The sequence below is a fragment of the Podarcis filfolensis genome, assembly GCF_964270895.1.
Source record: "Podarcis filfolensis genome assembly, chromosome: Z".
Lineage (NCBI taxonomy): Eukaryota > Metazoa > Chordata > Lepidosauria > Squamata > Lacertidae > Podarcis > Podarcis filfolensis.
In genome coordinates, this window is record NC_139617.1 from 36,765,190 (window position 1) to 36,791,901 (window position 26,712).

General features: G+C 45.3%; 1 protein-coding gene across 6 annotated transcripts; it reads right to left on the reverse strand.

Moving 5' to 3' along the window:
- Nucleotides 1-81: 81 nt before the first annotated feature.
- On the reverse strand, nt 82-26,689 carry POMT1 (protein O-mannosyltransferase 1). Of its 6 annotated transcripts, none has more exons than XM_083596865.1 (20): nt 26,594-26,689; nt 24,884-25,028; nt 24,007-24,113; nt 23,090-23,140; nt 21,542-21,688; nt 20,330-20,441; nt 18,487-18,552; nt 16,955-17,048; nt 15,965-16,120; nt 15,084-15,214; nt 13,927-14,022; nt 11,965-12,057; nt 11,149-11,245; nt 10,161-10,253; nt 8,872-8,992; nt 7,580-7,677; nt 5,389-5,502; nt 4,066-4,192; nt 3,159-3,336; nt 82-2,287 (listed from the first exon to the last, which is right to left on the reverse strand). In XM_083596865.1, exons 1-20 carry the CDS (start codon nt 26,637-26,639, stop codon nt 2,113-2,115), a joined length of 2,247 nt encoding a protein of 748 aa, XP_083452991.1. In that variant the 5' UTR covers nt 26,640-26,689; the 3' UTR covers nt 82-2,112. The 6 variants fall into 6 exon arrangements, with proteins under 6 accessions (XP_083452991.1, XP_083452992.1, XP_083452995.1 ...); XM_083596866.1 differs by having other exon boundaries at nt 26,634-26,663; XM_083596869.1 differs by lacking the exon at nt 26,594-26,689 and adding an exon at nt 26,464-26,551.
- Nucleotides 26,690-26,712: the final 23 nt, after the last annotated feature.

The following is a 26,712-nucleotide window of genomic DNA, read 5'->3' on the forward strand; positions in this document are numbered from 1 at the left end:
ATATCAGGACATCATCATCATCATCATCATCATCTGTTCCTTACCAAATCTTAAAATTAGGTAAATACAACCAACACGACATACTACACAGCGTCATGATTTATTTAACAAAAATGAAACCAAAATGGGGAAGCCACGTGTGAAAAACTTAAGTTACACCCTTACTGCTTCCGTAGGACTTAAAGGACTAAGTAGAAGGCAGGTCCTGCTAATCAAATGCCCCTGCTTAATTGATCACCAGCAAGTTTGCCCACCTCTATAAAAGCTGAAGTTTTCACAGTCTGCTGGTCTGGAGTATTCAGGTGTGTTTTAACACAGTGCCAAGGAGGAAAGGCATCAGCAATGCTCTTAGAGGAGCAATTGTTCTAATGCAATTAATGATACTGCCTTTCTCTAAATGGCAACATTCCTACTTCTCAACTCAGCCCTTTTTGGTTCCCACTCCCTGTTGCAATACTAAGCTACCCTGCTCCTAATGTGGGCATGAGTAAGTTTTGTCCCTCCAGAGTTTTCTGAACTACAGTCCCATTAGACCTAGCAAGGAGAGCCAGGGCTGATGGGATCTGTGGTTTGGCAACAAACACCTGGAGGGCAAGTTTCCTTATCACTGCTTGAGATGAGTTGGAGTGCTTGCAGAATCAGAGCAGACCCATGTTTGGCAGGTATAGGTGCCACTTCTGTAATATCTGTAAGAGAAGGTCCTCCCAAAATACTCTCAATAGGAGAACAGTCCACTTCAGGGTGAAGGGCAAAAAAAAATAATTCATTAAACTCCCTCCTTAAGGATGAAGGCTCTATCCAAAAGGCAGGGTTTAAAACAAGAGTATGTTGAAGATCACTCTGTGCCATCTGCTTTGTTAGCACTCTAGGCCAAGTTTCTCTTCTTCTTATTTTTTTAAAAGCTGCCCAGCTTCCAATTATTTCTCCTCCCTTGTCTACATTTTATTCACTGATTGTGCTCCACCCTCATTCTAAAATGATACATACAGTTCCAACAAGCAAATAAAATAATTTACAGTACACAGAACGCCAAAGTGAGACATTGCCCAGCAGTGCCTCTGCACTCTCTGCATTCTCTTGAGACCATCTTGAGGAACAAGACTTTGCCTGTGCCGCAGAATCACAGAACTTGATCCGGGTTCAGCAAGAGATGGACTTGGCTGCCAACCATATTCAACCTCCTGGGCATTAGTTTACCAGAAACAAGAGTGGGAATACTGCTTTAAAGTGGGCCAATTCTGATGCCACCTTTTATCCTGTTGCTTAATGCATAAGGGAATAGTAAAATGCTACAACTCCCAAATTTTGGACTCCGAATCAATGGTTTTCATTGATCCATCTATCATGGGTGCTTTAGTTGAGATTCCTGCATTGCAAGGGGTTGAGCTACACAGCCCTTGGGTCCCCTTCCAACTCTACAATTCTATGATTCCATTTCAGTTTAAAAGGTGGTGTCAAAACTGGTCATCAGTTGGCAGGATGGGCAAGGCTGAATGAACAGTGGAATTATGACAGCCTGATCATTCTTGCCTCTAACCCCAACGGGTACCCACCCCACCCCCACCATGGGAGAAGCAAGGAGCAGTAGCAGCTTCTGGCAAGATCTTGCAACACACTTGTGAGATCCAGTGTGGTATAGTGGTTAAGAGTGGTGGACTCGTGATCTGGTGAACCAGGTTCGCTTCCCCGCTCCTCCACATGCAGCTGCTAGGTGACCTTGGGCCAGTCACACTTCTTTGAAGTCTCTCAGCCCCACTCACCTCACAGAGTGTTTGTTGTGGGGGAGGAAGGGAAAGGAGAATGTTAGCCGCTTTGAGACTCCTTAAGGGAAGTGATAAAGTTGGATATCAAATCCAAACTCTTTCTTTTTTTTCTCACTTCATGGGGGAACACCCTGGCAACCCACCCCTGCCAAAACCCACAGCTGCCCAACCTCAGTAAGCAAGGTTTTTGCAGCAGGGCCGATGCCGTCCCGTTTTGCTTCAGGTGGGCGAACAAGACAGGCCTCCCCTGTTCTAAGTCCTCACATCAAGCAATCAGAGTACGTGTGTTTGCAGACATGATCAGTGGGCTAAGTTGCCCAGGGGGCTGTTTGTTGCCCGTCTTGCAAGACTAGTGTTTGCTGATCAAGATGTCCCAGCTGTCCTTCCAGCGTAGGTCCTGGAGCTGACTTTTGGTGAGCGGAGGCTTCCCGTAGGTGAGCGGTCGGAATGTGTGGTAGGTCAGGTAAACAGAAGAGAACCAGGCAACCACAAGAGCACTGTGCATGCTCTTTGAGAGTCTGGATCTATAAAGAAGAGACACACAGGCTGAAGCAAACACGAACCAGCAGTTTAAGGGAAGATTGTCTCAACCAATGAACTTCTGCCCCTCTTAATGCTGCAATAACATCACTTGAATTTATATAAGTAGTGACAGTTATTCTGAGCATAGCAACCTGCTTTATACAGGGTCAGATGCTTGTCCCATCCAACTCAGTGTTGTCTGCACTGATTGGCAGCAGCTCTTCAGGCTTTTGGAAAGGCGTCTTTCCCAGCTCTACCTGGAGAGGCTGGGGGTCGAAAGCTGGGACTTTCTGCATGCAAAGCAGGTGCTCTACCGCTGAGCTACAGTTCTTCCCTGGAAGTAAGATTCTACTCTGTATAGTTCTGAATAAAGGGCTAATTTAAATAAGTTGCCATATTATCAAGTCAGGCCAATGGCTCATCTAGCTCAGTATTGTCTACATTGTTTGGCAATGTTTCAGACAGGGCCAACTCACAGCCTCATCTGGAGATGCTGGGGACAGAAGCAGAGACCACCTGCAAGCGAGGCAGAGGAGTCTTTTCTAACACTGAGCTTTCTAATGGCTCCCAACACAGTTGCTCCCTTGGTAAGCCGTAAGGCTCCTCCACGGAATGTGGAAGAAAGGGTTTTTATCTGATCCAAGCCCCTGTTCAGTGCAGGATCCACAGTGCAAGATGAAACTCTTGCATCCCTAATGGAGGAGTGCCCAGCCCTGCCTTAAAAACTCCAGCAAAAGGAGACCTGCTACCCCTTAAGGCAGTCGGTTCCACTGCTAAACATCCCTTATCTCACAATGGAGAGCTAAGCTTTGTCAACACCCCTGTAACATAAAGCCTCCTGGCAGAGAGCAATCCTAGGAAGAGAAGTCATACCTGCAGAGGTATTCGCTGGTGTGCTGCAGGACAACAGGGATCAGGAGGATCTGGAAAGTGAGAGCAGGCAGGTAGTGGTAGAGGAAGAGCGTCTTCTCCATCAGGAAGAATGGGAGGTAATTCATGGCCCAGCCTCCCACGCAGAGGCCTCCTGCTGACACCCACTGCCACCATGCCTCTGTCAGGATAAAGGGGCAACAGAGAGAGCTGCATTAAACAGACCATGGCTTGATCTAGCTCACTGCTGTCTACACAGACTGGAAACCTCCAGGATTTCAAGCAATGACATTCACAGGCCTGTTTAGAGAGGCTGGGGATTGAATATGGGACCAAAGCAGGTGCTCCGTTCCTGAGCTATAGCCTTTCCCCTAAAAATAAAGTAGGAGTTTTTGTTCACGTGTTCCCAGTAAAGTGCTGAATTAAGTAAGAATGTAGGTCCATCTGGTGCAATACTGTTTGCACTAACTGGCTGCAGCTCTCCAGGGTTTAAGGCAAGGGACTCTCTCAGCCTTACCTGGAGATGCCAAGGATTGAACCTTCTGAATGCAAAGCAGGTGCTCTGCCACTGAGCTTGCAGCCCTTACTAATAAGGGAGTGTTAGTTCTATTCCATTTATATTATGACTTTCCTCCAAGGAGCTCAAGTTCTCCCCAATCATTTTTATGCAGGTTCAAATCCACCATCAGGCGCATGAAGCTGACTGGGTGATCATGGGTCAGCTTCTGCCTCTCTGCCTAACCAACCTTGCAGGGTTGTTGTGGTGGTATTTTTTTAACTGCAGTTTAATTTTTTCTTGCTCCTTTGCAAGCTGTTTATGGGAATATAAATTTATGTTTGAAGCTGTGAGTTGTAAAACGGGTAAGGAAATAAACAAACAAGAGGTGGGATAATAGCTGAAATATCTGACCTTCAGGGATGTCACAGATATTCCGTCTCCGCCGGAGCAGGTACCACAGGAACAGAGCCACGTAGGCAGCAGTGGCTGCATTGGCAGACATCCAGGTGACGATGTTCCCCAGAAGGTGGATCTGGGCCTAGAGAACCAATAACCAACAATGTTAAAAGCACTGCTGTGGAATTTGCCCTCCCCATCCTGGTGACCTCCCCACCACTTATGCTTTAAACTGCAATTCCCATTTTCCCTGACATCAATTTACCTTCATTTCCCCCCTAATCCAGGAGAGGGGCATTAAAGCCGTTTTCATCCAATGGAGAGAGAGAGAAAACAGCTCTTGAATTCTGAAATTTCAAAATATATAGTCCACACACTTCCAAGCAAACTTCACATCCATAAGGACTAGAAGCCTGGGTTCTTTTTTAAGTCCCTGGAAGCTGCATTCCTTACTATGTTACCCTTTTCTGTACTCCCACAGAATCATAGGGTGCATACAATACATTAATTTTTTGCTTCTCTTGGCAGAAAGTATAAAAGGCGAAGAGGCCCTTAGAAGTGTCTTATCACAGCTACGTCTTTATTTTATTTTTGCATCTGTTTCTTCACATTTGAAAACTAGAGTGCATCGTTCATTTGTGTGTGTGGGCTGGCTTTTAAAACTAAGGAGGAACCTGCCTGTACAAGGCTGCAACTTGCCAGTTGCCTGTGGCAAGCAGAAAACTGCTCCCAGGTGACCAGGCCTTTGAAAATGTAGGCTCCGCCCTTTAGACCAAAAATGACTCCCATAAGGCTTGTCTGGATAGACTTCTCACATAATAAGGAGCTGTTCTGAAGAGGGGTCCAAACTGTCAAACAGAAACTTTTAGCAGTGGTCCTTGGATGTAGTAAAAAGGTGTGGGCATGTCTTTCTACAGGTCCCCCCCCCCCCCGCGTAGAAAGATGTGCCTGCTGTCTTTTCAGCATCCAGTAAATAGCGTTTTTCAAATTCATTCTACCAGGCCTTTTAAGCTATGTCTATTGTCCAGTTCTGTGGCTCTCTGTCCAGTTGCTCTCCAATAGGGCTTTTTAGTCTCTGTTTTAATCTTTCTGGTTTTAAAACTTGGGGCTTTATTGTATTTTTTAATGTATCAGGAGGGCCAAAGCTCAGCAACAGAGCATCCTGCTTTGCATGGAGGATCCAGGTTCACTTGCCAGTCTGTGAAGACAATACTAAGCTAGGACCACTAATGGCTGGATTCAGTGTAAGGCAGTTTCCTAACACTGAAAGCCAACCAGACAACATTTTTTTTCTTGGAAGACAATATATAAATAATGCCAGTTAATGGATTAACCTACCCCTGAGGTGGAGTGGAACCAGTAGGCGATGTTTGTGTCCAGGGTAATCCATTCCAGGGGAGAAGAGCTATATTTGTGTTCTGTGTCTTCATTTTTCAGAGTAAGTATCTTCCACTGAGAACAGAACAGGACAGCTACAACAAGTTCCCTGGCCTAATCCTGATTAGCACTGCAAACTAATGAGCAGGGCAATATATTTCTATGAATGAGAACTTACTTACTCACCAGCAAATCACTTTTGATAACCATGTGACGATTTGGGGGACAGGCAGGTTACAAAGTTCAGCAGCATCCCCAGGTGCAGTGGCCAGAGTACCAGACTAAGAGCTCAGAGACCTGGTTTCAAATCCCCACTTGGCCACAGGAAGCTCAGGGGAGATCTAGGGCCAGTCACTGTTTCTCAGCCTAACCTACCTCACAGGGTCGATGTGGGGATTAAACAAGGATTGGGGGCGGGGGGACACTGTGTATGCCACCTTGATCTCCTTGGAGAAACAGGAGGAATATAAATACAATACATAAACAAACAAACAAACAAACAGGGGATAACCATGTATGCCATCTTGAAGTCTCTGGAACTACAAATATTTATAATCTGTTTATCTAAAAAGGTAAAGGTACCCCTGCCCGTACGGGCTAGTCGTGTCCGACTCTAGGGTTGTGCGCCCATCTCACTTAAGAGGATGGGGGCCAGCGCTGTCCGGAGACACTTCCAGGTCACGTGGCCAGCGTGACGAAGCTGCTCTGGCGAACCAGCACCAGCGCAGCACACGGAAACGCCGTTTACCTTCCCGCTATAAAGCGATACCTATTTATCTACTTGCACTTAAGGGTGCTTTCGAACTGCTAGGTGGGCAGGAGCTGGGACCGAAAGACGGGAGCTCACCCTGCCGCGGGGATTCGAACCGCCGACCATACGATCGGCAAGCCCTAGGCGCTGAGGTTTTACCCACAGCGCCACCCGCGTCCCCCAATGTGTTTATCTAGACAACTTCTATACTGACTTACTTACAATCATCTCTTAAGTAATGCATAAGAAATGCAATACAACAAAAATTAAAAATCAGTTAAAATGACAAAATCAAGATTCAGTTAAAATGCTCGATAGAATTTAAAGGCAAGGGGGGAAATAGTCTTCAGTGGGTGCCAGAAGTTCAACAAGTCAGGAGCCTCTCGCAGATTCCATAAAATTTGGCCCACCGTACTGGAGGCAGATAAGCATGAGCTGGGCATCTGAGCCATAGGGGAATCCCTGATCTCCATGATTTGGTAAATGTAATAATAAAGTAAATATAAAGTAGAATAATAAACAATCAGAGTCAGCAGCTATCAAGGCATCTCAAGTCCTTCCCAGGCTGGGTACCTGAGATCCTTTTGGCTGAAGATGCCAGGAATGAAGCTGAGATCGGATGGATACAAATGAGCCACGACTCATTCCCAATGTCTGCTATCACAGACGGGGTGTTTGCAACCCTCCTGATGATGCTGGACCCCCCAGGTCCCATCAGCCTTAAGGGAAGGGAATGAGTTGCAGTCCAGAGACATCTGGAGGGCCAGAGGGGCCTCATCACTGGCCCTATGTCTTATAGTGAGCAAGACCACTGGGTCCACCCAGCCCAGTGCTGTGTCTCCGCTGATGAGGTGCTTGGCTTTCAAGCAAGAGGATTTCCCAGCCCAGGTATCTCACATCCTTTAAATTGAGATACCAGGTACTGGGCCTGGGGTCTTCTGCCTCCAAAGCCGCTCGTCTGGCCCACCCAGCCCCTTCTGTGAGTCACACACAATGCCCAAGCTATTCACCATACAATGGATTTTCCACCTGCAAATGAAACAGTAATAATAAAACATTTTAAAAATCTATTTATGTCAGCCTATGAAGCTGGAAGGTGAGGAACCTGCGGCTGTCAGGGATCTTGTTGGACTACACCTCCCATCACCCCCTGTTTGGGGCTGATGGGAACTGGAGTTCAAAAACCTCTGGAGGGCACCAGGTTAGAGAACAACTCCCATCAACACTGTCTGGAGGTTTTACACAGGTGAGCTCAGTGCCAAGTTCTCCTATGGGAACAGGCTGGTCTTTCTGTCTTCTTTATGGTCCAAGGCTTCAACTGGGTGGCTCCTGCACTGGGCTTCAGTGGGGAGATTCCTCCACTCTACTCTTTGCTGCCTTCAACCTCTCTCAGCTTCTCACCTGCAGTTCTGTGAACTTGGCCATGAAACTGAGGTTCTGGCTGATGCTGATCTGGGTTGGGGAATGCAGTTCCACCTCCCTCTCCTTCTGTTCCTGGCCTGGAAGAAAAGCCGAAACAAACTGGTCTGAGACATAACCAGATTCCTCAGGGGCGGGAGAAAGAGAAATAGTAAGCTTCCCTACAACACTTTTTAAAAAAAGTTCTAAAAGCATGCAGGTCCTTGGATGCAACACATTCCAAAGGAACATAGGAAGCTGCCTTATACAGACCACTGGGGTCCACATAGCTCAATACTCTCTACTCTGAGTGGCAGCGACTCTCCAATGTTTCAGGCAGGGAATCTCTCCCAGCCCCAAACTGAAACACCAGGGATTGAACCTGAGATCTTCTGCATAAAGGGCAAATGCTCTGCAACTGAACTATGGGCCTTTCCCTAAAAGTAAACACAAGGTTCTAGTCCCCATGGTCCTGAATAAAGATCTGTAGTGTCAGAGAAATAGGCACTAGGTGGTGCTTCTCCTGTTTCTGATGTAGCTGTAGTTTCTATTGTTTATATATTTGCTATAACGAAAGTAATGGCAGAAGTTCAAGGATGCCAGCCAGAGAATATAACAGGGAGGTCAGGAAGAGGACAGCTTCCCTCATGTGCCAACTTCAAAGTGTGAACTCCAAGGACATACCCTTAGAAGTGGATGAGGAAACGATGGCATCATGAGCCCCTGTATATCAAAGACTACGTAATCTGGACACAGGGCCTCTACAGATGCAGGGATAGGGTGGTATATAAATTCAGTAAATATAAACAATAATAATATGTAAGGCCCCAGCCCCAGCGATGAGATTTCAGCTTAGACTGCTCATGTAAAGTGCCAAGCATATTTTGGCCTAAGTAAGAGCGGAGCTGTCACCGGTTCCGGGAATCTCACTGGCAGAAATGACAGGTATCTTTAAGTTTATTCCCTTATATCTTTTAATTATCTTCACTTTGTATACTAACACCTGTTGCTGTTTCTATGCTTATTATTATAGCAGTTAAAAAAGCTTGCTTCTGCTCCTTAAGAGTTTGTTGCCCTCCATTTACTGAGAACCCAAAAGACCTGATTGCTGCTTAGTGGTTGCTCCTGACTGGGGTAATGCTTGAGCTGGTTTTAAATAGGAACCTGAGTCAGACCAATGCTACATCAGCTCAGTGCTGTTGGCACTAACTGGCAGCAGCTCTCCAGGGTTTCAGACAGGAGACTTTCCCAGGCCTGCATAATGGTCTTAAAGAGTGTTTAGATTTTGAACTGACTTTTCCCATATCTGTGCTCTTCCACGTTCCACAGCATGCTCTGGTGGTAGCCTTTAGAAATCTTTTCCCCGATTATCTCCAGCTGCCGATAGCCCCACTCGGGTAGGGATGCGCCACTGAGCTGCAGGATAGGGAAAGAAGAGAAAACTGATTGGCTGCCGGCTGTCTTTCATTCCCAAAACAAAAATTATAGCAGCCAATAGTGATGCAAAGAAGCCCACAGCACAGCTGTTCACAAACTGTGCTGCTTCACCCCACCAACCTGGTTCCTTCCAGATGCTCCTGGACTACAACGTCCATTATCCCTCACCACTGGCTGTACCAGCAGGGGCTGACGGGAGTTGTAGTCCTTCTTCACACAGCACTGAGTTATAGCTTCGGAATTCACTCGCAAGAGGCAGTGATGATGACCATGTAGCCTTTAGAGAGGACTGGACAAATTTAGGGAGGAGAAGGCTAGCAATGGCTAAATGCCATTGTGCTTGTGTTCTATCTGCATAGAGGCAATATGCTCTTGAATACCAGTTTCTATAAACCGCAGAAGGGGAGAGTTGCTGTTGTGCTCAGATCCTGCCTGTGGACTTCCCTTTGGGGCATCTGGTTGGCCACCATGAGAACAGGATGCTGGACTAGCTCAGCCACTGGCCTGATCCAGCAGCCAAGTTCTTCCTAGTCCAGAATAAGAGTCCCAGGTTGGGCAAGGCTTGAATTTTATTATTTCAGTCATGGACCAGTTCCAGCCCACATACAATATCAAGGAAGTCATAAAACACAATAGGGATACATTTGAATTTGCAATTAGGTATAACAGGGACAATACAGATATAGCAACAGTTAAAAAATATATAAATGAAAACTTAGTCACTAACATATAACCTAAAATTATCATTTAAGGCCTTAATCGTTATGATTAACGATTGTTCCCTAAGTTTTATGGCAATCACACGGAATTTGGCTACCCTTAATGTGATCTCAGGATCCTTGTCCTCTATCAGGGATTTTAGACACTGATGTTCAGATTCATTTGGAGATTTTTGCATAGCAGAGGTAATAAATACCAAGCATATATCCCCGTAGAAATGGCAGCGTAACAAGGCATGAAAGACAGTTTCTACCTCCATCAAGCCACAGGGGCAGACTCGTGTTGGGCAAGGCTGAGTTCGCATGTAATAAATCAAATGAATAAAGGCTTCCAGGAGCCCAAAGTCATGAAGTGGGTTGCCTGCTGTGCCTCTGCACAATTCCTGGTGTGAAGCGCTGGGGGTGGGGAAACTCCAAAACCCACATACCTTTAGCACTGCCGAGGTGTTCACATGGACAAGCCTTACTTCAGACAGGATTGTTTTCCAGACATCTGTATCCGAGTCTCGGTTCACAATTTCCTGCAATAATAGCAAGTTATCACTTGAATTTTGATCATTTTTATAGTTGAGCTGTTTGCAGCTGAGTTGACTTTTCCAGCCAAGAAACACAGCCTGCAGGTATTTAACGTGGGTTTGTTTAAGAGACTCCTTCCCTTTCACCTCTCCCCCTAAAACTAGGCTGGGAAAGCCTTTTCAGCCTGGGAGCCACATTCCTTTTGCGCAAGCTTCTAAGGGACACATGCCATTAGTGGGAGGAGCCATGAATGTAAATTTCACCTTTGTACAGGAGGATATATTTATTCCAATGTTACACACACAAATGCCTATTCTTCACTTTGGTAAGGAAGAAACATGATCACAGTTCAAGAGCACATTTCAACCAGGCAAAGCTCTGAAGAGGGGCATGGAGCAGGACTAATGAGGAGTGTGGCTTAGCAAGAGGGGGTGTCACCTGACAAGAATCCTGATGACCAGCCAGAGACGTCTGGAGGTCAACATCATGCCCCAGGCCTCAGGTTCCCCACAACCCTGCTCTAAACGTTCAGTTTTAAATGCACAACATGTTGATTCTATGTTTGCGTTATATAATCATTGGAAGGATAGTATTTCAACATCACCAAGAATGCCTTGACAGTGCGAAGCAGGCAGGATTGGGTGTGAGTGAAGGAGTACAGGTGTCTGGGTCTTCCTCCCACTGCAACATCTGGGTATTTCAAAAGAGACCCTGTTCCTCCCATGTGTGCGCAAAGGTTGCTGAACTGAATGTGTGAGCCATCACTGTGATACAAAATAAGAAACTAAAATTGACAGGTTTTTCCATCCCTATTGTGAGGAGAGTCTTTAAGAAGCCTTGCTCATCTCAGATTGGAGAATATGGGGTGTGTGGTTCCCTTCCCTCCAATCAACAACTCACCACTCTCCAGAGATTCTGAGCCTGCATGGAAATGTTGTAATCAATGTAGCAGGAAATCTCTTGGGAATGAGGGCTCAGGGGCGCAGCAACGTCATGTCTGTAAAGGCAGATGGATAAAAGAGATGCAGAGCAGTTTCCTTAAAGCCTCTCCATGGAGCTACTTTAGCACCTGACCTGTGCTGTTCCTTGCAGCTACTTCCGTTAAAAGGGAAAATGTAGCTGCTCAATTACTTTAATGGTAGCAGGGCCATGTGATCGTTACACACTGTGCTTTGGCAACTTGTACTGACCCCCCACGCCCAAACCAGCTTCCCAATGCTGGTTTTGACATTTAAACCCCCTTCATGGCTTAGGTGCTGGTTACCTGAAGGCCACCTGTCTCTTTTATGTACAGAACTTGCTTTCATCAAGATTTAGCAGTGGCTCCCAACTTGGATGGCTTTAAAGGGGGAGTTGACAAATTCATGTAGGATAAGGATACGAATGGCAAGTAGCCACCATGGCTATGTTCTACCTCTGTTCTTGCAGTAAGTATGGTTCTGGATACCAGTTGCCAGGAATCAGGATGCTTCTGCCCTGATTCAATAGCTAAGCTCTTCTTATCAAGTAGAATCATGGGGACTGAACCTGCAACCGTGGCATTGTCAGCACAACACTCTAACCAACTGAGCTATGTTCTTGTTTACCTGCGCATGCCTGCCAGATATCTCCTCTTTTTAAAATGCTGGATGTCTACTGTAAATTACCATCTGAACAAAGCTTAATCATTGCAGCTGGGGGCAGAAGCAACCTTTCTGAGAGCCAAGGGCTACTTACGTGTTGAGGTAGCGAGTTGTGATCCCGTGAACAAGCTGCACAATGCTGCCGTGGCGCACAGGGCGAGGGGGGTTGCTCACCACCAGCTGCTGCCTGTTTTGAGAGATGTGCAAAGATGATACAGGGGGAGTTAGCAGGCCTGGAAATACCAAAATGGAGCAGGTCCCAGTAATTAGCCAGGAAAGAGGTAAGTGAAATGTTCAAGAAAAGAAAGAGAAAACCAGACCTAGGCTAAAAAACCAGGAGAAATATGTCTGAGGGTGTCAAGCAGTGGAGGATGGTCCATTACGACAAATAAGGGAACTGTCTCACCAGCTTCAGTCTGCCCTCAGCCAGCCCCTGCCTGCCTGTATTTTTACTTACAACCAGCTCAGGGAGTGGTTCTGCCTGTCAGCTTCCTCCTCCTTGGTCTCCATATTGCCCCTTGTAGAGGATGGAGTAAAGGTAAAGGGACCCCTGACCATTAGGTCCAGTTGTGACCAACTCTGGGGTTGCAGCGCTCATCTCGCTTTACTGGCCGAGGGAACCGGCGTATAGCTTCCGGGTCATGTGGCCAGCATGACTAAGCCGCTTCTGGCGAAACAGAGCAGCACACAGAAACACCGTTTATCTTCCCGCCAGAGCGGTACCTATTTATCTACTTGCATTTTGACGTGCTTTCGAACTGCTAGGTTGGCAGGAGCAGGGACCGAGCAACGGGAGCTCACCCCGTCGTGGGGATTCGAACCACCGACCTTCTGATCGGCAAGTCCTAGGCTCTGTGGTTTAACCCACAGTGCCACTCGCGTCCCTAGAGGATGGGGTACGGGGGACAGAATTGGTTGGCTCAGCCTGTCATTTGCTCTGCCGCCATCTACTGTTCAGCTCCCTTAATTCCTCCCTATGAGTCCCAGTAGGCACCAGCCACCACTGGAATCAAGCAGTGCTGCAGTCAGCTTGGGACTCAATTACCTAAAGGAGTGTCTCCTTTAACATCAACCATCTTGAGCCCTTTGACTGGCAGGGGGAGGCCCTGTTGGTGGTGGTGCTGGATGCTGCCTGGTTGGCATTGACCAGTGACAGCGTCTTTTCATTTTTGGAATGAGGTACACCTGCCTCCCTATTAACATTCAGGAGGGATTCAAAAACTCTCATCATTTGATGGCTGAAAGGATATTGTTTCCAGGCAGCTTTGAAATTAGTAGCTGTGAGAGTAGGTAATTTTCAAAAACATTTCAAAATGTTTCAGCTATGTTTTTATTTTACTCTTTGGGAGGAAGGGTAGGATGCACATGGGATAAATACAGTACAAGAAAATAATAAAGACATCTAAGAGAACTGATAATCTAGAGGAAGCTCAAAATAACTGCTGGTTTTACAAATATCAGAGAGCAGTAGAAGCATCATCATCATTATCATCATCATCACTATTGATTCATTACTCACATTTCACCCTAAGGTTCCAGGGTGGGTCCTAAAAATATGTATCCCAGGTGTCAAAGGCCAGGGTAAAAGAGGCACTCCTTCAGCATTTGCCAACAACTGTATAGTGAAAGTGCCAGGCAGACCTCTGTGAAACGAGTGGGGATTCCACAACTGAGGGGCTGCCACAGAGAAGGCCCTTTCCTGGGTCACCACTCCAAGCTTCTGAGTGAGGCAAAACTACCATGAGGGCCCCTCTGTTGATCGCAACGTGAGGTGCTGACCACTCTCAACCCATTAGATCATATCTACAATTTCAGTTTATAAACACACCTGGTGTGATCCTTGTGCTTAAAAAACAAAAAACCCCAAATCAAAATAAATCTTGCACCCCCCATGCCCATGCCCATCCCAGCCCAGTTTTGTAAAAATGCATAAAGCAATATCTCTTGCTTTTTCCTCTCTTGTATAGTTTGGAAAGGTTGCTCAGAAAGAGAATGTAGCCTGGGCCTGAAAAGGGAGCTTCCCACCCCTTTTTTAGAGAAGTGTCTGTCTACTTACATGCCAGGGTCCTTCACGATCCACCAGTTGTTGACGTCCTTGAAAGGGTAGCAGGTGACTTGTTGCTGGTGGGAGCTTCCACGGCCGTTTTCATACCTAGGGATAAAGAATGGAAATTGTGGAAAAGGTTCACTCCCAAAGCATCACAGACATCAGGCAATAATTCAGGAGTTAAGAACATAAGAACAGTTTTGCCAGATCAGGCCACCCTCCTGTTGTCACAGTGGCCAGACAGACACCTGTGAAAAACCCACAAGCGGGAACTGGGCACATGAGCTGCCTCCCTTCCTGTGATTTCCTGCATGATTGCCTCTGATTTGGATACTGGGAGTATATCTCAATCAACAGGCCAGCAGGCAGGGAAACCCCTCACTGCATTAAAAAAGCTGGCTTGCTCTGCTGGTGGGGGTAGTCATCACAATTTCTGAAGTTCCTAAATTCCTGTGGATTATACAGAATAGGAGCAAGGGATCTGGTGCCCTTCAGATGTAGCTGGATTCCAACACCCATCAGCCTCCAGCCAGCATGGCTAATAGTCAGGGATGACAGGAGTTGTAGTCCAGCAACACCTGGAAACCAAGGATACCCAATCCCCATATCTAACAATTAGCATTATCTGCAAGAGACAGAATAATGCTTCTGTTTAGAAGAGACATTCCTCCATGGAAAGAGGGAGATATCTCTCCTTAGTTAAGGCTGGGGAATCTGGGAGATCTCCAGATGTTAGTGGGCTCCAGCTCCCATCAGCCCCTGCAGTCAGGATGGCCAATGGTATGGGGATGATGGGAGTTGTAGTTCAGCAACACAACCTGAGGACCTCAAACTATTGTTAGACTCCAACTCCCAAAAGCCCCTGCAGCCAGCATGGGCAACTGTCAGGAGTGATGGGAGTTGTAGTCCACTAAAAGCAGGAAAGAACCACCCAAAGTCCCCATCCCTACTACCCACAGTGCAAAAGAAACCTATACCATGACTGCAAAACTCACATGTCCAGAGGCAGCTTGTTCAACCCAAAGGCCATTTTGGAAATTCAATGAAGCAAAAAATCTCACTAAGGTATTGCTCCAGATATTAAAGTAGTTAAGAGACACCAAAGTCAGACACAATGTCCTCTGTGTCACCCTGACTTAGGGCAAAGGATCTCTCCTCTCTCTCACCTGATAGGGTAAGTATTCTTGTGAGAATGCAGCCAGCAGGGCATGGGTTTCCCCAGGATGTTGCGCAAGGTGATCTGGGAGCCATATGCCACCTCCAGAGGCTGGCCTTGCGTGATCCGAGCGAGACCACCCTAGAAACGCGGAGAACAAATGGAAACACCTGATTTTAATGTTGTCCTTTGCTGTGCCCAAGTACACACCAGAATCTAAGTAGCCTCTATTTGGGAAGGGCAGCAGCTCAGTGACAGAGCATCTGCTTTGCATTCAGAAGATACCTGGTTCAATCTTCAATGGCATCTCCAGGTAGAGGTGGGAATGCCCCCTGCCTCAAATGCTGGAGAACTGCTGCCAATCAGTGTAGAAAACAACTGAGCTAGATAGACCAATGGTCTGACTTGGTACAGGGAAGCTTCCCATGCTTTAGGGGAAGGGCTGTAGCTCAGTGTCAGTAGAGAACCTGCCTTCCGTGCAGAAGGCCCCATGTTTATCACCCAGAAAGGCTGGGAGAAACTGTTGTCTGAAATACAGTAGAGACAATGCTGAACTAGTTGGATCAATATTGAGCTAGAAGGAACAACTGTCTCACTCGGTATAAGGCACATTCCTATGCTCCTATGCATTTCATGTATATGCTCAATGGTTGAATCTTTTGTAGATGGGACTGAACTCATTTAAAACATAGCTCAGGATCCAGAAATGGTTGCATAGTTAACAGGGCTCTCAAAAACTCCAACAAGCCGATTTCCCAGCAAAACAGACAATGCCAATAAAAGCACGTGAACAACAATTATTTTCTTTACAAATTTGTATCTTAGTGCATTCTTTCTGAAACAGAACCCTCCCCTGCCTCTGCAGCCCCTGCCCCGTCTCCCATTCCTTACCTCCAAACTCGCTTGGAAAGCACTGCTCATGATCTGGTCATGTGGCCCTGAGCGATACAGCAAAGCCAAGTGGATGTAGAAGAAAGACAGGTATGTGGCTACTGGGAGGATCACGAGGGCCAGACCTCTGGCTAGCAAGTGGCCCAGCAGGGACATCTAGGAGGAAAGAGGAAACACACCCCTAAAAAAGGTTGCTTTTCACACCTAGAAACAAGAATGGACAACTCAGAAGAGCCCTCTGGGATGTGACTGCAGGCCTATCTCATTCCAGCTTCCTGTTTCCCACAGTCAATCATATGCCTCCAATACATGCACAGGCTGGGCAGGAAGGAAATAGCCCCTCTCTCATTTCTGTTCTGCAGTAACTGGAGTCTGGAGGTAATACCAGCGGCCATGGATAGCCTTATCCTACATGAATTTGTTGCTTTTAATTATTTACTTGTGTTTTTATTTTGCATTTTATTCTGTGAACCGCCCTGAGATCTTGTGAGCGGTATATAAATTTTAATAAATAAATAAATCAAATCTCATTTTGAGGCTGTGAAAGCTGGTGGTCATTGCGACAAAGGATGGATTTGGTTCCCTGAGTGAATTTCTTTCCAAAGTGGCCCTGGAAACTTTAACAAGTGTGTGTGTGTGTGTGTGTGTGTGTGTGTGTGTGTGTGTTAAAATCACAATGCTGTTCACGGTTTCTGTCATGTTTTGTATAACTGTTGTTTTAAACTGTGTGTTGTTTTAACACTTTGATGCCTGCTCTCCTTGAGTTCCTTTGGAAGAAAGGTCAGGATACAAATTTAATAAATAAAAATTAAATTTATTCATTTGATTTGATTTGATAAATTAATAAAAATAGCTCCAAACTTCCATGGCCATTGGCTATACTGACTGAGGCTGATGAGAGTTATAGTTTACCTACATTTGGAGAGCCCCATGTTGGCTATTCCTGTTCTAAAGGCGGGCAATGCATACACAAGGCACTTTGCTACTTACATTGGGCAAGTTCTGGTCACCGATCAGTTGCCAGGAGTGGACTCCTGCAATGGCCAAAAGCAGGATGTACGTGAAGAGGCCCATATATTTCACCCTGTGAATGCAGCAATCAATAAATAAATAGCAATGAAACCACTCAGACCTACCAAAATCTAAATTATTTAAAATGTGTGAAATGTTCCCAAACAGAGCAGAGCTGAATTCAGACCTTTTAAAGGTCACTGACAATCTGAGATTAAAGTCCAAGAGAACTGTCTCCTGTGTAACTCCCTGGAAAATGAATGGAAGATGTATGCAAGAACATTTATTGGCATTTGTCATGCTCCTGCCTGTTCAGGAAGAGCCCTTGAATTTGTACCAAATTAGTCCCACAGGCAGCAATCTAGGATATGCTTCAGTTACCTTTCTCTTCAATATGAACAGCTAGAAATTAAGGTACTTGCAACTGTGCCTCTGGGGAACAGCTCTATGAAAAAGGGAAATGGTTGTGTTTGCACATAGCACTAAGCTATGGTTTAGCATTACAAAGAGGAGATTTAGGCTTGTGTGCAACCATCCCAACCTCCAACTCTGCCACAAGGGATGTTTAAAAGCTTCTGCTTCTGCTTTGTTGTTGTTGTTTAGTCGTTTAGTCGTGTCCGACTCTTTGTGACCCCATGGACCAGAGCACGCCAGGCACTCCTGTCTTCCACTGCCTCCCGCAGTTTGGTCAAAACTTTATAAAGCTTCTGCTTTAGACTAACCTAAAACCTAAACTGAACCCAGGCATAGATGTCGATAGAGTATGTTATTACATTGTAGTAAAATAATGTTGATCCATTCCAATAAATCCTGTAGCATGTTACCTATCAATTGCATACAAAAAGAAAAGTTATATGGGGACTCTGTCAAAGGAATCATTGAATACATTGCCAAAGCTTCAACTATCTGTGACGTGGCCTCTCCATAAGCAATCGTTTATAAAGCTGGCTTGTTTTCAATAATGGTGGTTAAGATTAGGCACAGTTTAGAGAGCAGATGTAATGTTAAACTGTGGTTGCTCTAAAATATAATTGGAAATTTGCTGAGGTCCCAGAAGAGAGGAGACAGCATGCGAGCACAAGGTTTATAATAGATTGTTCTCCTAACATTAAATGAGGCCACTGTTTGCCTTCCAAATGGGTTAGAAAACCTTTCTTTTTTTTTATCAGGCCATTGACATTTCTCCATAAAGGAATCTACCGCATCCCCCTCTCCCCAATTTTTGATGGCCGATATATTTTCTAGTTATTGTTTTCTGTTTTTATTGCCTTTACATTATTTTAATTCCTCATCCTGCTCTTGTAAGCTGCTTTATAAGGAAATGCTGTAAAATTGGCATATAAATATTTAACAAAAAACAAATAAAGCAAAGCGAAACACACAACCATAAATAAGGAATTCAGGAATCATCATGAGGCAGGAAATTTAAGATAAACCCTACTCAGAACAACTTGGGAGAGAATTATTGTACAATAGAAAAAGGAGACAGAGGGGAAAAAATGAATGCTTACCCAATTGCACAGGAGCAACAAAGTCCTGTGAGCAAGAGCCAGAACCACCATCTTGCGGAAAAGGGGCTTGAATAAGAAAGACAACATTAAACATACACACACACATATATAAATATATAATAGGCAAACAGTTAAACCCATCACAATTAACTGCTTCTGAATAAGTGCTTGATGAAATGCAAAAGTTTGTGGCTGCTGTGCAATTTTGGGCACTCTGGCTAATATCAGCTCTCCTGGACCGCCACTTAGTGGCAAAGCATCTGCATTGGGTGCAGAAGGTCCTGAGTTCAATGCCCAGCATTTCCAGGTAAGGCTAGGAATGTCCCCAGTGAAGAATTCCTGGAGAGCCACTGCTGCCCGTCAGCACAGACAATACTGAGCTAAAAGGGTGGAAGGTATGACTTTGTATAAGGCTGCTTTCTATATTCTTGGAAAGGGCCATAGCTCAGTGGAAGAGCATTTGCATTGCATGCAGAAGATCCCTGCATGCAGAAGGTTCAATCCTGGTTAGCATCTCCTAGCATATTTTTATTATTATTTTCATTTCCATACCATTTTATATTTTTAAGGGGGGGGGGATCTCAAAGCGGTTTACAACCTACCTTAAAACACCAAATGAAACAATCCAGAATAAAACATTACTGGAGCAAATCAAGTATACACTGAAAGCAATATAATTAACAGGAAACTAAAATATTACCTTAAAAGATTTCAAAACAAAACATTACAAAAGATGTCAACCACACAGAACAGAATCATAAAGTGGGAGGGGACCCCAAGGGTCATCAAGTCCAACTCCCTGCAGTGCAAGAATCTCAGCCAGATCATGCATGCCAGGTTGCTCCTTTAACACAGCAAAGTCAACCCCAACATTTTTTTTATCTTAAAACATTTCAAAAGAAAACATTGCTAAAGGAAGTCAGATATAAAATATACATTTAAAACAGCGTAATTAGCAAGTGAACAAAATAATTATCATAAGCATAGAACATATCTGCTGTTGCTGCTGCCATTCTGCCATTGGTGGTTCACGGCAGGCAGCGGCTGTGGAAGCTCAGGCTCAATGACCTGGGTCTCCACGAAGAGACAGCCAAGATGGTCTCTGGCCTCTTCAGTAGACTCAGCTTTTGTAGCTAGGTAGGGCAGGGAGGGACCCCTGCCTGGAATCCTGGAGAGTTGCTGCCAGTCACTGTAGGCAGTAGATGAACCTAAGGTCTGTCTCAGTGTAAAGCAGCTCCTTATGTTCCTAGTCTAGCTTGCACACCCAGCATAGTCTACATAGGTGTCAGTCATGTCCATCAGACAAACACAGGCATAGTGGCCAAGTGGGCAATGAAGGCCAGGATATACTTTTTTAAGAAATAAGTTAGAGACAGAAGTAAGTAAATACATCCTCAGGCTAGAAATCTGACTGGATGAATAAAATGAATTTGGGTGTCAATTCAGTCCCTCCACACTCCTCCAGTCAATGTTCAGGCACCACCCAGAACCCTTCTAAGCAAGGCAAGATATCCATTGCTATATATTTATTTATATGCAACAGCAATTAGCACAAATTAAAAACCTCAAGATGTGCACACCGGCCCAGTTTGTGTCAGTGTGTCCCAGCTTATGAAGCCAAGATATGCACCAGCTTCACTTTGCTCTTCTCTTTGCCAGGGAAAGGAACTAGGAATCCACAGCTACTCGTTGCTTTTACAACTGGCTTTAAAAATCCCATCTAACTCAGAAACCTTCAACCAAAGTCTCCACTTTTTCTGGTTGGATATGCCAACAATGGTCACTATATGTCTCACTGTCAAATTACTTTATTTACTGAAAAGAATTCTGTGCCACCTTTTACCTTTCCTTCTGCGAGTTGTAGAACTTCAGATAAGATAAAACTGCCAGCAGGATAAAAAAGATTAAAATGGACTCCAGTAGCATCAGCCTGGACTGAGTGATCAGGGAGTTCTCTGTTAGGAAATGAGGAGGAAGAGAGAACACCTTAGCTGGAAACACACAGTGCACAAATTGTTAGGGTATCCCAAATATAGAACACCCTCTTCAGACATGTTTGCCTGATGATTAGGCACTAGGAAAACACTGGCCATTTGCTAATCTCATTCAATGGGATTTGACTGTCATATTCAAAGAAATAAAAAGCTTTACTTGGAACTATTTGCACTGGGACAGTCCTGCATACCTTCCTCATAGAGGACAACTCAGTAGTATGCACTTCCCTTACATTATTTCAAGAGCAGCCAACGTGATGTACAATTCCTGTTATCCCAAACTACTGGCCATGCTGGGGCTGATGGGAGATGTAGTTATTTGCCTTACATGCAGATGATCCTAGCTTCAATCCCCGGCATCTCCAGGTAGAGCTGGGAATCATCTTGTGCCTGAAACCATGGAGAGCTGCTGCCACTCCAGATAGACAGTACTGAGCTACATGAATCAAAGGTCTGGCTCAGCAGGAGGCACCTCCCTATGCTTCAGAACCAGTCTAGTACAGAGGCTGCAGTGTCAGATTAGGACCTGGAAGACCAGAAGACCAAGGTTCATATCCCCCACTCAGCCATGAAGCTCACTGGGTGACTCTGGGCCAGTCACTGCCTCTCAGCCTAACCTACCTGACAGGGTTGTTGTAAGGATTAAATGAGGAGGGGGAGAACTATGTACACCACTTTGAGATCCTTGGAGATAAAGGCGGAATATAAATAAATAAATAAATAAATACCATGTGGGGTACCCTTGTTTATGACTGTAGCCTGCATAAAGAAATCAAAGCTCTGTGAGAATGAGTTTGAGCATGAGTAAAGAGCTCTGAGCATAAACAAAGAGTGGTAGAGCATCTGCTTTGCATGCAGAAGGTTCCGGGTTCAATCTCTGGCATCTCCAGGTAGGGCAGCTTGAAATTCTGGAGAGCTGCTACCAGTCAATGTAGACAACACTGAGCTACATGGACCAAATGGTCTGACTCTGTATAAGGCAGCTTACAAAGTGTGCATACTTTCTAGGGATGGTGACCAGCACCCAATAAAGAGAATAGCTGAAGGGGGAAATTCCTTACCCAGCAGAAACAGCAGGGCAGCTCCAAAAGCAACAAAGTGTGAGTAATGCAGTTCCACAAGGATCTGGTATGCCAGCGGAACACACAAGGCGCCAGCCAAGGCTGGTAGCAGCCGCAGGGCCCAAACTGGCACAGTGGGATTGTATTCTGCAACAGAGCAGGACACAAGCAAGAGTCAGGAATTTCTGAGCACCACATGGCCATCTGCCTCCCCCTTGACCTGACACCTTCCAGATGGATTGGACAGCAACCACCACCATCCCCAGCTAACACAGCTGCTTTTGGACCACAACTCCCACCATCCCCAGCCAGTGACACAAGGGCTGATGGGAATGCAACTGTGCTGGTTGGGGTCATTTATTTATTTCATAAAACCCATATGGCACAAAATTACAAACAACAACTGCTTGAGGTTTACAAAAAGAATAAAACAATAACACTATCGATAAAACAGTTTAAAATAGTTATTTGAAACATTCAAAGAATAATTAAAATGATTAGCTAAAAACAGATTTAAATTTACATTAACATTCTACATATCTAGTTAATGGAACTTGCAGGTGGCAACATCTGGAAGAAACTGGGTTGTTGGGGAAGGGTGTGCTAAAAAGAACAAGCTTAAACTTCATACCTAGTATTTTGGGCTGTGTCCAGTGCTGGTCCTACTCAGAGCACAGCCACTGAAGTTGCTGCTCCCGAGTTAGTCACACCCATCAATTTCAGTGGTTTTACTGATACTGCATACAACTCACTGCCTTTTGCTCACAATTAGGACTGAACAGAAAGGTTCCCTTCCTGAGATATCTCTGTCACTGAGCTCTCCTTCACTTGAGGTTTTTAAACAGAGGTTAGATGGCTGTATGTCAGGGATTCATAAATTGTGATTCCTGCATTGTAGGGGGTTGGACAAGATGATCCTTGAGCTCTCTTCCAACCCTACCATGCTATATCTACATCCAGCTACCATTCAAGAGTCCCTGCAGATGAACTGCTTTGGAAGCACACCTGAAAGACGTGCATCTTCCTCCACAAAATCTGAGGGACAGGACAGCAGCTGTTCTTCTGGTTCAGTGCAGAAACACTTTTAAAAAATCAACTAGCTACTCCAGAAGCAGTTCCATCCCCTTCTCAGAGCCAGGCTGCACAGAGTGTTGATTAACTGGAACATGTCAATCATGAAGCAACTTCCCCCTCATGCTTTCAAAATTAGGCTGTGCACAATCCTGGAGAGGCCCTTATGTCAATCAGGAGATAACCCTGGCCTCTTATCAGAATATATTTCAAAGTTTAAAAGAACAGTTGTCAGAGGCTGCAAGGGGTGGGGGAGAAGGCAAAGATGTACTTTCAACCCAGAGGCTGAGGGGTGGGAGAACAAAGCTTTTCGACAACTGAAAGAAACAACCCTATACCTGTTCCTCTTTCAGATGTGTCTGTTGGTAACTCAAACGAAAAAGCTATTGCTTTCTTTTTTGAGATGTACCCTTCCACAAAAGGAATTAACTTCCAGCTAGCTCAGACATACTATGATGAACCAGATACACCTCTTACCTGCACCAATTCTGTTCCACAAGAAATTGCCATCAAACCCACCCAAGTAACCTAAAATGGAAGGGAGGAAAGAGGATTTCAGCCACACACACATATACAAAGGTTACAATCCTGAAAATACTTATGCTAAGGAAACAATGGTAGTTGCTTATGATGCATAAGAGGGCACTATTAAAGAGTGTGTATAAGTCACTGGGCGTTTGATGTAAAATTGTGTAAAGTGGCAATTCAACAGAGCCCAAACTATTTTAGAATCAAACAGATCAGTCATATATATCAGTATACTGGTTTACATGCAAGTTCTCTCTCTCTCTCTCGTATTATTCATAACAAAGGGAACACTTTTCTAGAAACTGAGTATATAGATATAGACGGTTTGGATTCACTGTTTGGTGTTCTGCTTTTTTGTTTTATGAAGAGCAGTAGAAGCAGCACATGGAGAGGTATGGATAATCATAAGAATATTAAGAAAATAAGACGGGCCCTGCTGGATCGGGCCAGTAGCCCAACTAGTCCAGCAGACTGTCCTCACAGTGGTTAACCAGTCGCCCCCACAGGAAACCTGCAAACAGGACTAGGGTGCAACAGCACTCCTCCCACCTGCGACATTCAGAGGCATGTTGCCTCCTACAGTACATCACAATGGCTAGTAACCCTTGATAGCCTTATCCTCCATGGTTTGTTTAATCCTTCTTCAAAGACATCCAAACTGATGGACATCACTACATTTCATGGGAGCAAATTTCATAGTTTAACTATGCATGGTGTTAAAGAGGTCCCTCCCCTTTCATCCATTCTGAATCTTCCATCAGCTAGCTTATAAACCTGTAACGCTGTTCCCTTGTGCTGAACCTTCACAACTATTTTTCTCATGGCAAAGGAGAAATGAATGCGGGCTCAATGAGATTCATCCCTACCTCCAAAGGCCAGAAGCAGGTGACCAAATGGTGGGCCACTGTCATCCACAAAGAAGATCCGCTTCATATATAGAGAGAGGAACTGGCCATAGTAAACTTCGTCAAAGCTGAAAGGCCACAAGCAAGCAGAAAGCACATGAACTTCTCAGTAGCTGGGCAAGGAACTGGGTTGTCAGTGTGAATGACTGTGGGTTTTGCAGCAATCTCAGCAAAGGACAACGAATTTGCTGGCAGGAGGCCCCAGGCTCAGTCCCTGGTATCTCCAGGTAGGGATGAGAGAGACTCATGTTTAAACCCTGGGCAGCTGCTGCCAGTTAGTATGCACAGTAACTGAGCTAGATGGACCAATGGTCTGACTTGGTACAGGGCAGCTTACTATGTTTTAGGAAGGGCAGTAGCTGAGTAGTTGTTTGCTTTGCATGCACAATGCCCTAGGTTCATTCCCCGGCATCTCCAGGTAGTGATGGGAGAGACTCCCATCTGAAATACAGCAGACACACTGCTGAGCTAGATGGATCAGTGGTCTGACATACAAAGCAACCTCCTATGTAACGTTCTATTTGACTGGGTAGGCTGCAAATTGCAAAGAGGAAGAAAATCCTGGAGAAGATGGAAGGTGGGGCAGTGTAACCTAGGCTGCAGATTTAGGATGTCATTATTAAAGGATAGGAACCCGTCTGTTATTCAGTTGATTTATTTTCTTTATTCACTCAGTAAAATATGTTTAGTCTGCCTTTCAACTTCAGTGGTGGCCTCCACAGAATGTGACATGGTGTTCTTACACAAAAGGCAAAACAAAACAACTGAGTTGGATCTTGGGGTGCAGGAGAACCACTGTCGTTAAAAATATATATAAATAACCAAAGAATTTGCTTACACCACAGCACGAGGGTAGGACAGGGCCCACAACCGGCTTAATAATCCCACCACAGTCAAAACCACCAGATTCATGTTGATCTGCACGGAAAATACAATTGGGTGCTTCAGGAATTCTAGCATCTTGCCCGGCAGTTTTGTCAAGTCTAAAAGTAAAGAGAGCTGTTGTCATTATTTAAAAGAATATCGTTCCAGAAGGGGGAGTGGGGAACCTCAAGTCCAGGGACCAAATGCAGCCCTTGAAGCTTGTCTTCCTGGTCTCAGGATTTCTCCAAGTCACACCTCCTCTCCAGGTCACATTTCATTTCACCATCCCTGCTCTGTAACCTCCTTGGGTGTTTTGGCCTTACTAGAATACGTCCTTGAAAAGTGATACCACTTTCTTGCCCAATGTGTGTGTGTGTAGAAACCTATGCTTTTCCATGAGTCACAGCCTCCGGACTGTCCACCCATAAAAGCAGCTTACTAGAAAAAGGCAGATATGATGCAGGCATCTGTGAATGGATGCTTTGGGCTCACCTTTTAATTCATTAAATCTGCAATCCATAAGCATCACTTAATTCAGTGGGCTCACTCTTTAGTAAATACGCACAGGAGTGCACCCAAACCCTTTGATTGATAAAATAGTATTTTATGGTGCACAGAGTTTGGAAAATTGGGTAACAGTGAGCTAGATGGACTACTGGTTAGACTGTGAAGGCAGCTTTGTATCTCTGATATCATCTTCTCCCTTACTTTTTCAGCCCAGGTCATTCTTTTTATTCTGAGTAGGCCCCCCTGAAATTAAATTAGTCATGCCATTCATTTCAATGGGTCTACTATGACCATAGTTGTCAACCTTCCCTTTTTTTTGCAGGAAATTCCCTTATTCCAGCGCCGCTTCCCGCTGCTTCCCCGGATTGTTAGATATCCCGTAGACTGTCCCTGGGACAGGTGAGGCTGCTGATCCCTTATTTTCGAGGCTGCTGATCCCTTATTTTCAAATCTGAAAGTTGACAGCTATGACTATGACTAACACTGGATACAGTCCACTGGATATACAGTCCACACACACAAACACCCCAACAGGTGCATATTTTATGCAAATTTATGGCCCTAAGCAAAAGACACTTCCAGGGTTTCCCTAACTTGGGTCTCCAGCTGCTTTTGGACTGCAATTCACATCATCCCTGACCATTGGTCCTACTAGCTTAGGATGATGGGAGTTGTAGTCTCAAAACAGCTGGAGACCCAACTTTGGAAAACCCTTCCCTTACTTCTCTGTTCCCTCAGCATCAAATATATTCTGCAGCTGGACAAGGAGGCTCCACTTAAATCTTTCCTCTTGCCTGAAGTGGCCTCCTCCCTATGTCCCCCTCCCAGATTAACCTCCCTTTCCCCCCCACGTGCGTCGCTTTCCCCTTGTTACCCCCCACCCGCGCGCATTTTATTTTTTAAAAACCGCATTTCTCGCCCCGGATCTGCCCCTCAGTAAAGCAGGACACGACTGTGCGCCTAAGAAAAGGCTCGTTTATATCTAAGCATCTTTTAACCCCGCCCCTCCCCAATCAAGACGAAGTATGGAAATTTAATTTCACCCACACAAAGCCAGCAAGCTGCTACCTTTTCTTCCTTCCTCTCTCCGCTCTTTCCCGCCCCTCCCCCCCCCGCGCAAGAAATGAGGCCGTCCTCCTGCCTTTACTGTACTGATGAAGCGGAGCCTGGGCCGTACCACTTTTAATAAAAGGGAGGGGGCACGAGAGACGGCTCACTTCCATCAGGAGAGCTACCAAGGAGGACGCGAGGCAGGATGTGACGTCACCAGCACTACCCCGAGGTGGGCGGGATGAG

What these genes read in the sequence shown, in the direction of transcription:
- POMT1 (XM_083596865.1), bottom strand. Translation starts at nt 26,639, where the DNA reads ATGGAAGTGAGCCGTCTCTCGTGCCCCCTCCCTTTTATTAAAAGTG. An exon ending in GTGACCAGAACTTGCCCAAT is followed by an intron (nt 16,121 to 16,954) that starts GTAAGTAGCAAA and finishes CTTTCCTCCTAG; the next exon opens with ATGTCCCTGCTGGGCCACTT. An exon ending in ACAACTCGCTACCTCAACAC is followed by an intron (nt 11,246 to 11,964) that starts GTAAGTAGCCCT and finishes CTGCCTTTACAG; the next exon opens with ACATGACGTTGCTGCGCCCC.